This window comes from Megalobrama amblycephala, linkage group LG2 (assembly GCF_018812025.1).
Source record: "Megalobrama amblycephala isolate DHTTF-2021 linkage group LG2, ASM1881202v1, whole genome shotgun sequence".
Taxonomy (NCBI): Eukaryota; Metazoa; Chordata; class Actinopteri; order Cypriniformes; family Xenocyprididae; genus Megalobrama; species Megalobrama amblycephala.
The window spans coordinates 8,822,106-8,835,461 of record NC_063045.1 but is presented as its reverse complement, the minus strand read 5'-3'; the positions used below and the strand labels follow the sequence as shown (position 1 = coordinate 8,835,461).

At 34.2% G+C, this 13,356-nt stretch overlaps 1 protein-coding gene across 2 annotated transcripts; it reads right to left on the bottom strand.

The window, feature by feature from the left end:
• Window positions 1-268: 268 nt before the first annotated feature.
• On the bottom strand, window positions 269-13,204 carry LOC125263453. Of its 2 annotated transcripts, XM_048182437.1 has the most exons (9): window positions 13,041-13,198; window positions 12,628-12,945; window positions 9,030-9,155; window positions 7,485-7,784; window positions 3,488-3,808; window positions 2,940-3,257; window positions 2,310-2,624; window positions 1,869-1,898; window positions 269-1,593 (listed from the first exon to the last, which is right to left on the bottom strand). In XM_048182437.1, the coding sequence occupies exons 1-9, from the start codon at window positions 13,060-13,062 to the stop codon at window positions 1,502-1,504; spliced, it is 1,842 nt and encodes a 613-aa protein (XP_048038394.1). In that variant the 5' UTR covers window positions 13,063-13,198; the 3' UTR covers window positions 269-1,501. The 2 variants fall into 2 exon arrangements, with proteins under 2 accessions (XP_048038394.1, XP_048038395.1); XM_048182438.1 differs by lacking the exon at window positions 9,030-9,155 and having other exon boundaries at window positions 13,041-13,204.
• Between the last annotated feature and the right edge of the window lie 152 nt (window positions 13,205-13,356).

Genomic DNA, 13,356 nt, shown 5'->3' with positions numbered 1-13,356 from the left:
ATTCGGTTTTAAATAACATGCCATATTTGACCACAAAACCATTACTATTATTTAGAGCTCTTCAATTACCCAATTCAGCTAGTTAAACAACTTCTGATTTTACAGTCCCAGTTCATCCATGAGTGTTAGTGATTACAATTAACAACTAGAGTTTAATGTTAATTTTACAATGATTTTTTAAAAAAAAAAATCTGAATTGTATAAGTATACTCTGAAGATTTGATTGTGTGCAGTACATATGGTATGAATCAATACACATTTCACACAATTTTGACTTTTTATTTATTAATATTGTAACATTCACATACATATGTATATTTAGGTACATTGTTTATATTCCATGTTAAAACAGCTGTTAGGAAGCAAAAGTTGAATAAGTGTTTGTCCACTAGACTAGAGAACAGAAATAATAAAATCAGCGGCATATCTATGTCTTACATGTATTCATTAAAAACAGATGCTTTTGTCAAAAATAATAAAACACAAGGCACAGCACAATGTGGTATCATGCAAATAAAAACTATGATTCAACAAAGGCGTTTTTGCTACAAGTGAAATAGAACATGAATACAAATAATTTCAATCACATTTACATTTTAACATTCAGATTCACTTGAGATCATAACCTAATTTGAACATAATTACTTTATATAGCAAAATAAGGCACACATTTACAATGTAAATAAAAATAAATGTTAAAAAGTTTGTCAACTTGGGGTTTTCTTTTACAACATAAGTGTCACTTTCAGTGAAGTTGAGTGACACTGAATGATCGAAGATGTTTCTTTCACACACTAATGGATTTCTACACATGAAGAAAAGGTCATGTGATCTCAGCTTTAAAGACACTGTGATCAATGCTGAACATCAACAATCCCGTACTGGTGTTAATTACATGAAACAGCCCATTAACTGCTTAAAGAAACACTGCTGTGGTAAAACATCTTATAAAAAGCAAGATATTACTTAAACTCACTGTCTGCAATCACACAAATTCAAAGCAGTGAGAGTCAAACTAGTATTATGTTAATAGAGTAACAGGTATGAAGTGTAACATTTTTAAAATGATATATTATGAAAGTCTTTGATTAACATGTTTCTTGGTTTGTCTAAAAACCAAAGACGCTTTGTACATGAGGGTTTAACAGCTCAACAGACTCGGTTCATTCTTACTTACACTGGAAAGATACTGGAGGCTCATTAAATTAGGAATGTTTTTTGTTTGTTGCTGGAGCTGAAATGTTGATGATGTCATAGTGATTGGCACTGGTGGGCGTGTCTTATCTCATTAAAGTGAACTCATCCCCATCAACCCCTTATGCAAAGTAACCATGGTTTAATCATAGTAAAACTATGCTTTTTTGGTGTATTGACTACCATTTGTATAACCTCAACAAAACCTAGTTAAACTATGTTTTGTAGCAAACCCATGGTTAGTTCGTTGTTACCATGGAATAACTACAAGAACCATTTTTTTTTTAAATTCATAGTAAAACCATGGTTAATTTTCATAAGGGTGTTCATTCACTACATCCACATCACCTCGATTCAGCAGCGGCATCCCTACAGTCACCGATTCATTCTTTCGGTTTTCTGTGGAATCAGAAAATACAGACAATGACAAATTAAAAAGAGAGAAGATGTACTGATCTGGATTTAGTTTTATATGAGACATCAAAACTAAAGTCAGGAACTTACAATGTACAAAACTGTGTAACAGATTGTCAGTACATCAGAAAAAATTCTCTTTAATTCTCTTATAGTCATTGTGTTTGAAATCTGAATGAATAAAGTGAATGAAGCCTCATCACACACATCAGATCATGATAATGCTTTTAAGATATTCAGCACAAACAACAGAATCTCACCATTCTTTCTCTTCAGTGGGTTTGTCCTTGCTTCATTAGTCACAGCAGCACATAGAGAGAAACACAAAGACAATTTTCCATTAGATCAAGTGTGTGTTCAGGTGAACATCAGTTTGAAATCACTACACAAACATCATTCAGATGCTGTTTTATCAGACTGAAATAGACAGAGACAGTTTGCTGTGTTTCAGACTAGAATATAATATACATTTACAGAGCACTGATATAAATAAAAGCTGAATTAAATACTCAGTGAGGTGAGGCAGCAACTTCAATCATTTTGAATCTTTAATCATAGATTTCTAAAAACTGAAATGATCTACAGGACAAACTCTGAATGAAGTCTGAACATTAAGCAGTTTGAGCTGAATTACCTGCAGAAAAACACACAATATATGAGGAAGAACTGTGATCATTATTACACTGACTGGAGTGACTCACCACTGATAGTAACAATGAATGTCCTGTTTGTTTTTCCTTTACTGCTGCTGGTGATCTTCAGTTTATAAACTCCAGCACGAATAGTTGTGATGTCTGTGATGGTCAGAGATCCAGTCTTCTTGTTTAGATGCAGTCTGTCTATGAATCTCCCATCAGGAACATGATCATATATACTGGTCTCTCCAGTCTCTCCTTTGATTTCAGCTATGAGAGAGTCTTTCTCTCCAAACCTCCACTCGATCTGATCATCTTTCTGTATTTCAGCATCAGTCTTTAGAGTGACAGATTCTCCCTCAATCACATACTCATACCTCACTTCATGTCACAGCAGCACATAGAAACAGAGAAAAGAGGAGATTATAACAATGAGTCAGGTAAAGTTTCATAAAGGATATGTACGTTTGTGTACATTTTTGTACAAACACACACAAACTACATGTGTGACATGAGCCCTAATTATGTGATATTAATAACTACAATTTTTTTAGAACAAAACAATGCATTTTAAGAACAATACAAAATGAATGTCAAATTAGTTACACAGTATAATGTGCACCTTTACTTATTTCAAAACTGTTCATTTCAATTACACTCATGTACATCTTTAAAATAAACTGAAAGAAAATTTACCTTGCTTTAAAACCTTGAATTTCTTGTATGAGGTGCCTCTGCTGTTGATGATCAGTAGTTTATAGAGTCCAGTGTGGTTTGCGATGATTTTTGTGATGGTCAGAGATCCAGTCTTCTTGTCCAGCTCCAGTTTCTCTCTGAATCTCACCTTAGCAACATCATCATATTTAATGATCTCTCCGTTCTGTCCTTTGATTTGAGCTATGAGAGTGTCTTCATCTCCAAACATCCACAGCATCAGATCATCTTTCTGTATTTCAGTATCAGGATTTAGAGTGACAGATTCTTCTCCATACAGTAATTTCTCCTCCACTTTATCTGTCACAGCAACACACAGAACAGTGTTTATTTCACAATGTAGTTCAAATGGAGATTTTAAAAATCTTACAAAAATCTTAAATCTTATAAAAATGATCTACAGATCAAACTCTTTATGGAGTCTGAAATTAAAGCAGTTTGAGCTCAATTACCTGAAGAAAAACAGAATTACAAGGAATAACTGCCAATGAAGAACTGTGATCTTTAAAACACTGACTTGAGCTACTGACCTTTGACAGTGACAATGAATGTCTTTTCTGAAACCCCACCACCGCTGCCTCTGATCTCTAGTTTATAGCGTCCAGCATGATCAGTTCTGATGTTTGTGATGGTCAGAGATCCAGTGTTCATGTCCAGCTTCAGTTTCTCTCTGAATCTCCCATCAGCAGCATACTCGTATGTAAGCATCTCTTGGGTCTCTCTATGTTTTTCAGCTATGGCAGTCAGCATATTTTCATCTCCAAACCACAACAGGATGTGATCATCTTTGTTTATTTCAGTATCAGGGTCTAGAGTGACAGATTCTCCCTCCGTCACTGATATCATCATCTCTTCATTAGTGACAACACCGCATAGAAAGAGACAAATAGAAAGACAAAGTTGCCATTAGATCAAGTGTGTGTGCATGTGAACATCAGCATTTGTAATTATTACACACAGATCATGCAGAAGCTGTTTTATCAGTGATAATCTTTACACTGCCGAGGGAAGAGTTTGTGCTGAAGATGAAATGTTGTATAAAAGCTGTAATTCAATACATCAGCTCTGATTGACATCATCCTGTAGTGTCAGAGAGGATCTGCTTCTGAGCTCATGAAATGAACCAGAAAACTAGCACAGTTCTTGCGTTCTGACTATTCAATCAACACTGTCTAGAAACTTTCATGCTGCCTGTATAATTTCATTTTTAGGAGGCTTTTGTCACTTTGTCACAACATGTGGTTATATGAAAATATATACATCAATGGAGTGAAAAAAAAAAATTGGTTTATTAAAACCAAAAACAGACACACACTGAAGACTGAAATTATCTAAAGAACTTCTGATGGGAGTCTAAACATGAATCAGTTTGAGCTGACATGATAAGTGATGTTGAGTAAGTATTATTTGAATTGTTATTAATTAAATGTATCATAATGTACTATTTTATTAAGGTAACACTTTACAATAAGGTTCATTAGTTAACATGAACTAATAATGAACTGCACTTATACAGAATTTATTAATCTTTGTTAATGTTAATTTTGACATTTACTAATATATTATTAACATGTTGTTAACATTAATTAATGCACTGTGAATTAACGGACAAACAATGAACAACTGTATTTTCATTAACTAACATTAACAAAGATTAGTAAGTAACAAATGTATTTATTATGGCTAGTTCATGTTAGTTAATACATTAACTAATGTTTAACTAATGAACCTTATTGTGAAGTGTTACCTTTATTAACTAATAGTGTAAGTTAATGTGTTAATTACAACAATGGGTTGAAGCCATAATCATTAACTAATGATCTGCAAATGTATCATTATGTTACGACTTTACTTGTTGAGGCACATGACTATTAACTAATTGTTAAATAATATGTCATTATGGTTTTGACATCTACACTAAGCCATGGATTTCAATTTCAAACCATCTACAACTGTGATTCCACTGTACCAGGTGAACTGCCACATCCAAAACATTGTTGCTCATGGCACAGGAATATTTTGGGTTAAGCTTGAGGTCAAAGATTTAAAGGTGGAACACTGAGAACATGCAGCTGTAACACTGTGTCAAAACCGGACAAAGACAATAGAACCCATTATAATCAGTGATAGTGAAGCTACACAACACAACAAAATGTCACTTCTGCTATGAAGGACAAATGGACTTGCAATGGTCTGTGACATGACTCAATAATGGTCACATCCAGTTTAAACACAGTGTAACATCAATCTGTAGTTCAGATTCTGGTGTGCTGATATTTGTGTGCAGCCCAACTTACCCATCCTTCACATTCTCTGTCATTACACTCACTGCATGAGTAACTGTCAAAACCCATTAATGACATATTACTTAACAATTAGTTAAGTCAGGTGCCTCAACAAGACATAACATAATGATATATATTCAAATCATTAGTTAATGATTAATTAAAGCAGACAACTGAAGTTATGGCTTCAACCCATTGTGGTAATTAACACATTAATTTACACTTTTAGTTAATAAAATTTGTTATTACGAAATTAATACATTATGACACATTTAATTAATAACAATGCATATATTACTTAATCTATTAATCATATAGACTCTTCACTCTTAAAAAATGCTGGGTTAAATATGGACAAACCCAGAGTTTGGGTTGTTTTCACCAAGCCATTTTTCTTCAACCAATTTTGGATTTATTTTTTTAGCCAGCAATATAGTAATATAGTAAAAGGCATGTTTTTGCTCACCCCCAAATAGGGGCAAAATGTGTGGGGTATTTTAAGCAGAAAAAAAAACGAAAATAAAAAAAGACCCTACGTTGTTTTTCAAGCACCTTATTACGACCTATATTTACGTTTTAGAGTCATGCGCCCCCTAGCTGGTGTAAAAATAATGACAGTGTCGTGTTTCGTCTGTCGTCATGAAATGACGTATGACTGTCCTTACCAATCAAAATGCGTGTTCATTTAAATGCAGTGTGTGAAGTTTTTCCCATTTCTCCTATTTTCATTTAGCAAAAACTAAATATTTTTAACAACTACACCCACCCCACCCCTAAACCTAACCTTAGTGATTTATAGTGCATATACTCTTTATGAGCACATGCGTTCCCCCGGGATTGAACCCACGATCACAGGATCACATGATTGCATAGTAATTGCAATGCTCTACCAATTGAGCTATGCGAAACCCAAAATATGATGCAGAAAAAAGGGAACAATGAAAGTGTCCTGTTGTCAAGAGGGGCGCAACTTTAGCAAACGTTCCAATGGGTCGTATTTCAGGGAAGTGGTCGTATTGGTTGAAGAAAATGTTGCTTATATTACATCTTGTGAAAGAGGGCATAATAGGTGCCCTTTAACCCAACCTGCTGGGTTTGTCCATATTTAACCCATCTTGGGTTGCTTTTAACCCAGCATTTTTTAGAGTGTTTATTAGATGCTGATGCAGTAATCATTAATTCATGGTTTAGTTCTTCATGAGTCATACATTAACACATGATTATCTGTACATTCCTTAAAGGGTTAGTTCACCCAAAAATGAAAATTATGTCAGTAATGACTCACCCTCGTGTCATTCCAAACCCGTAAGACCTCCTTTCATCTTCGGAACACAGATTAAGATATTTTAGATTTAGTCCGAGAGCTTTCTGTCCCTCCATTGAAAATGTGTGTGCAGTATACTGTCCATGTCCAGAAAGGTAATAAAAACATCATCAAAGTAGTCCATGTGACATCAGTGGATTAGTTAGAAGTTTTTGAAGCATCTAAAATACATTTTGGTCCAAAAATAACAAAAACTATGACTTTATTCAGCATTGTATTCTCTTCCGGGTCTGTTGTTCATCCGGGTTCACGACTCTGGTTCAGTGAACCGCAGCGCACAGCGCGCTGCTGACGTGTTATCTGGTGCGCCAGAGTTTCGTTTACAGTCTGAGGGAGATACACGCTGTATTCAAGCTATTTTTTAAAATGGTGCGTAAGTGTGCATGTCGCGGATGTCCTAATCGCCAAAAACAACGGCGTAAAAGTGCATTACCAACGCCGACAGATGAAAGGATTCAGTGGAATCAATTCAATGGAATCAATTCAATGGAAAGGATTCCGGAAGGGAATACAATGCTGAATAAAGTCACATTTTTTATTATTTTAGGACCAAAATCTATATAAGATGCTTCAAAAACTTCTAACTAACCCACTGATGTCACATGGACTACTTTGATGATGTTTTTATTACCTTTCTGGACATGGACAGTATACCGTACACACATTTTCAATGGAGGGACAGAAAGCTCTCGGACTAAATCTAAAATATCTTAAACTGTGTTCCGAAGATGAACAGATGTCTTACGGGTTTGGAACGACATGAGGGTGAGTCATTAATGACATAATTTTCATTTTTGGGTGAACTAACCCTTTAAGCATGAATTATTGCATATTAGTGCACCCGCATTGTAAAGTGTTACCAAAACGGAATATATGAGGAAGAATGTGACCATTATTACACTGACTGGAACAACTCACCACTGACAAAAACAGAGAATTCTTCATACAAGGTCTTTATGCCTCTTCTGATCTTCAGTTTATAGAGTCCAGTGTGTTCATTTGTGATGTTTTTGATGGTCAGAGATCCAGTGTTATTGTCCAGCTCCAGGCTCTCGCTGAATCTCCCATCAGGAACATCATCTTTTATCTTTCTGATCCCTTTTTTGATTTCAGCAATGCAAGTCTTTTCATCTTCAAACAGCCACAGTATCTGATCACCTTTGTTTATTTTAGTCTTAGGGGATAAAGTGACAGATTTTCCCCACATTTTTGTCTTCACTTCATGTCACAGCAGCACACAGAAAGAGAGAAAAGAGGAGATGATAAGTGAGTGAACTGAAGGAGTGAGAGGATACTGTGTGATTATTCATGTGCTTCTAATAATAACTTTATCATGTGGATGAATTTTACTTAAAGATCTGCAACAATTTGCAATAATGTTTCATGTGTTAACAAAAAAATTGGTTAGTTCACCCAAAAATGAAAATTCTATCATTAATTACTCTCATGTCGTTCCAAACCTGTAAGACTTTTGTTCATCTTTGAAACTCAAATGAAGATATTTTTAATGAAATCTGAGAGATTTCTGTCCCTCCATTGACAGCCTAAGTAACTACCATTGTCAAGCCCCAGAAAGGTAGTAAAAACATCATTAAATGTCAGTCCAGTGGTTTAACCTCACCACAAGTGCTTTGTTTGCACAAAACTACAATAACAACAACATAATTAACCAACGTGTGTGTGTTCATGAGAGCACCACGACACATACATGTTGTGTTGACACAAGAGCAGACATTTTAGTGTCAAAGTGCATTAGAGATGGACATTTTGTAAATAAAGTGTTTTTTGTGTGTGTGTGTGTGTGCAAACAAAGCACTTGCATTGCTTTGTAAAATTTAGGTTAAACCACTGGAGTCAAATATCTTTTGTACTTGACAGAAGAAATAAAATCTTACATGTTTACAATGACAAAGTTGAGGTAATGATGACAGAATATAATTTAGAATAAACTGTCCCTTTATAGGAATACATAACACTAACTGACCAGATATATATGTTCATTGAAACAATTAATAAATATAAGTGTAATTTACAGTAGACATGCAAACACTCTCTCAATATCACTTTCTTGGTTTTCAATTTAGAGTTTCTGTATTAATAGTCTATGATGTTTAAATGAACAAGGTGAATAAATCCACACTTAATGACACAAACACAACCTTCAATACCAGAACAACAAAACTACATAAACAAAACACACAATCAAAAATGGATCTTAAATTCAGCATTTTAAACAGTCAGACATTGAGATTAAGAACGAGATAATATAATTAGTATATTAATGTCATTCAGCTCATTGCTGCACATTTACACACATCATTAACTATTACACTAAAACAATCACAAGTTGAACTGGTAAAAGAGTAGAAATATTGACTGTGAAAAAAAATCATACACATATAAACTATGTACTACAATAAATTTCAATGTTATTTCTATTGCTTTATCAACTGTAATACTTACATGTTTGTTTTTGTAGTTTAGGCTTCACGTAGATGTAAATCAAACCAGCTATAACTGCTACTGCAGCAACAACTGCAAAAACTATTCCTACTACTGTACCCAGAGACAGACCTGGATCACCTGGATCTGCAGCAGTTGAAGACAGACAGACAGTAGTGTGAATGTGTCTGATCTATAACAAACACTATAAACATCAACACTATATAACCTGAGTGAAGATCTGATACTGTCATGATAAAGACAGTCATTAGTGTGAATGTGTCTGATCTATAACAAACACTATAAACATATAACCTGTAAACATTTAACTATATAACCTGAGTGAAGATCTGATACTGTCATGATAAAGACAGTCATTAGTGTGAATGAGTCTGATCTATAACAAACACTATAATCATCAACACTATATAACCTGAGTGAAGATCTGATACTGTCATGATAAAGACAGTCATTAGCGTGAATGAGTCTGATCTATAACAAACACTATAATCATCAACACTATATAACCTGAGTGAAGATCTGATACTGTCATGATAAAGACAGTCATTAGTGTGAATGAGTCTGATCTATAACAAACACTATAAACATTAGCACTATAACCTGAGTGAAGATCTGATACTGTCATGATAAAGACAGTCATTAGTGTGAATGTGTCTGATCTATAACAAACACTATAAACATATAACCTGTAAACATTTAACTATATAACCTGAGTGAAGATCTGATACTGTCATGATAAAGACAGTCATTAGTGTGAATGAGTCTGATCTATAACAAACACTATAAACATATAACCTGTAAACATTTAACTATATAACCTGAGTGAAGATCTGATACTGTCATGATAAAGACAGTCATTAGTGTGAATGAGTCTGATCTATAACAAACACTATAAACATATAACCTGTAAACATTTAACTATATAACCTGAGTGAAGATCTGATACTGTCATGATAAAGACAGTCATTAGTGTGAATGAGTCTGATCTATAACAAACACTATAAACATCAACACTATATAACCTGAGTGAAGATCTGATACTGTCATGATAAAGACAGTCATTAGTGTGAATGTGTCTGATCTATAACAAACACTATAAACATATAACCTGTAAACATTTAACTATATAACCTGAGTGAAGATCTGATACTGTCATGATAAAGACAGTCATTAGTGTGAATGTGTCTGATCTATAACAAACACTATAAACATATAACCTGTAAACATTTAACTATATAACCTGAGTGAAGATCTGATACTGTCATGATAAAGACAGTCATTAGTGTGAATGTGTCTGATCTATAACAAACACTATAAACATATAACCTGTAAACATTTAACTATATAACCTGAGTGAAGATCTGATACTGTCATGATAAAGACAGTCATTAGTGTGAATGTGTCTGATCTATAACAAACACTATAAACATATAACCTGTAAACATTTAACTATATAACCTGAGTGAAGATCTGATACTGTCATGATAAAGACAGTCATTAGTGTGAATGAGTCTGATCTATAACAAACACTATAAACATCAACACTATATAACCTGAGTGAAGATCTGATACTGTCATGATAAAGACAGTCATTAGTGTGAATGTGTCTGATCTATAACAAACACTATAAACATATAACCTGTAAACATTTAACTATATAACCTGAGTGAAGATCTGATACTGTCATGATAAAGACAGTCATTAGTGTGAATGTGTCTGATCTATAACAAACACTATAAACATCAACACTATATAACCTGAGTGAAGATCTGATACTGTCATGATAAAGACAGTCATTAGTGTGAATGAGTCTGATCTATAACAAACACTATAAACATCAACACTATATAACCTGAGTGAAGATCTGATACTGTCATGATAAAGACAGTCATTAGTGTGAATGAGTCTGATCTATAACAAACACTATAAACATCAACACTATATAACCTGAGTGAAGATCTGATACTGTCATGATAAAGACAGTCATTAGTGTGAATGAGTCTGATCTATAACAAACACTATAAACATCAACACTATATAACCTGAGTGAAGATCTGATACTGTCATGATAAAGACAGTCATTAGTGTGAATGTGTCTGATCTATAACAAACACTATAAACATATAACCTGTAAACATTTAACTATATAACCTGAGTGAAGATCTGATACTGTCATGATAAAGACAGTCATTAGTGTGAATGTGTCTGATCTATAACAAACACTATAAACATATAACCTGTAAACATTTAACTATATAACCTGAGTGAAGATCTGATACTGTCATGATAAAGACAGTCATTAGTGTGAATGTGTCTGATCTATAACAAACACTATAAACATATAACCTGTAAACATTTAACTATATAACCTGAGTGAAGATCTGATACTGTCATGATAAAGACAGTCATTAGTGTGAATGTGTCTGATCTATAACAAACACTATAAACATATAACCTGTAAACATTTAACTATATAACCTGAGTGAAGATCTGATACTGTCATGATAAAGACAGTCATTAGTGTGAATGAGTCTGATCTATAACAAACACTATAAACATCAACACTATATAACCTGAGTGAAGATCTGATACTGTCATGATAAAGACAGTCATTAGCGTGAATGAGTCTGATCTATAACAAACACTATAAACATCAACACTATAACCTGAGTGAAGATCTGATACTGTCATGATAAAGACAGACATTAGCGTGAATGAGTCTGATCTATAACAAACACTATAAACATCAACACTATATAACCTGAGTGAAGATCTGATACTGTCATGATAAAGACAGACATTAGCGTGAATGAGTCTGATCTATAACAAACACTATAAACATCAACACTATATAACCTGAGTGAAGATCTGATACTGTAATGATAAAGACAGACATTAGCGTGAATGAGTCTGATCTATAACAAACACTATAAACATTAGCACTATAACCTGAGTGAAGATCTGATACTGTCATGATAAAGACAGTCATTAGTGTGAATGTGTCTGATCTATAACAAACACTATAAACATATAACCTGTAAGCATTTAACTATATAACCTGAGTGAAGATCTGATACTGTAATGATAAAGACAGTCATTAGTGTGAATGTGTCTGATCTATAACAAACACTATAAACATCAGCACTATATAACCTGAGTGAAGATCTGATACTGTCATGATAAAGACAGTCATTAGCGTGAATGTGTCTGATCTATAACAAACACTATAAACATATAACCTGTAAACATTTAACTATATAACCTGAGTGAAGATCTGAAACAATCAGTTGGTTAGTGGTTACATGTTATGTATTAAATAAAAGATTTAAGTTTCTGGGTCACTATGTCAGACCATATTTGTGTGGTCACTAGTAAAAATAATCAACATGATGAGAATTGTGAAATATTTTGCTGTATTTTATCATAAGGGGGTCTTCTGTCAACTGTCAAAAAGTCAACTTGTATCTGTATCCATTAAAATTCTGTTAAATCTGTAAACTATGCATAAACCTTAACCTATTTTTTCTGATCTAAAGTGCTGATGTAATTGTACTGCATGTCATCACATTTAAAACTTGTTCTTAGTGGAGTTACTCACCTTTAACAGAAAGAAGGAATTGCTGTGAGCTCTCACGGCCTGTGGTCTGTAGTTCATTAAGTCCAGAGTCTGTGGTTCTGGTGTTTGTGATGGTCAGAGATCCAGTCTGATGATCCAGCTGCAGTCGATCTCTGAATCTCTCATCAGAACCGTTTAATGAAGTAGTTTCAACATCGTATTTAGCCAAGAGGACACCTTTATCTCCAAACCTCCACACTATTAGATCATCTCTCTGTACTTTAACATCATTCTGTAGCGTAATAGAACCTCCCTTCTTCACTGACACTGACTTCCCTCCACCCGACTCATTAACCACACCTGAAAAACAAGCAGACAGTTTGGATTAACAGCTTGACTTATAAAACCTCATGCTACATCTAACAATGTACATTTTATTTATATTGTATGGTAACCTCTTGAGACTTTATTTTTCATTTGTTCTTTGTGCTTTTGTGGTGTTTGTTTTCTTTCTTTTTTTTCTCTCTACATGTCTACAGTTGACTACCATTCTCAAGGAGGTAATTGGGAGGTAATTGGGTCACCTGTTGCTGATTTGCTGCCCAGTGCCCATTCACCTCAGTTCCACTGATTGGCTGCAGCCAGGAGAAAGCCAGCACTGTCTCACAGCGAGCTGAGAGGGATGCAGACTGAAGTTTGCCACATGGACTTCTTTTCTCTTGCCACAGATAACTCTACTGTTTTCTGTTCATGACAAGTGCTAACCATTGG

What these genes read in the sequence shown, in the direction of transcription:
- LOC125263453 (XM_048182437.1), bottom strand. Translation starts at nt 13,062, where the DNA reads ATGAAAAATAAAGTCTCAAGAG. An exon ending in GAAAAATAAAGTCTCAAGAG is followed by an intron (nt 12,946 to 13,040) that starts GTTACCATACAA and finishes CTTGTTTTTCAG; the next exon opens with GTGTGGTTAATGAGTCGGGT. An exon ending in ATTCATTGTCACTGTCAAAG is followed by an intron (nt 3,258 to 3,487) that starts GTCAGTAGCTCA and finishes TTGCTGTGACAG; the next exon opens with ATAAAGTGGAGGAGAAATTA.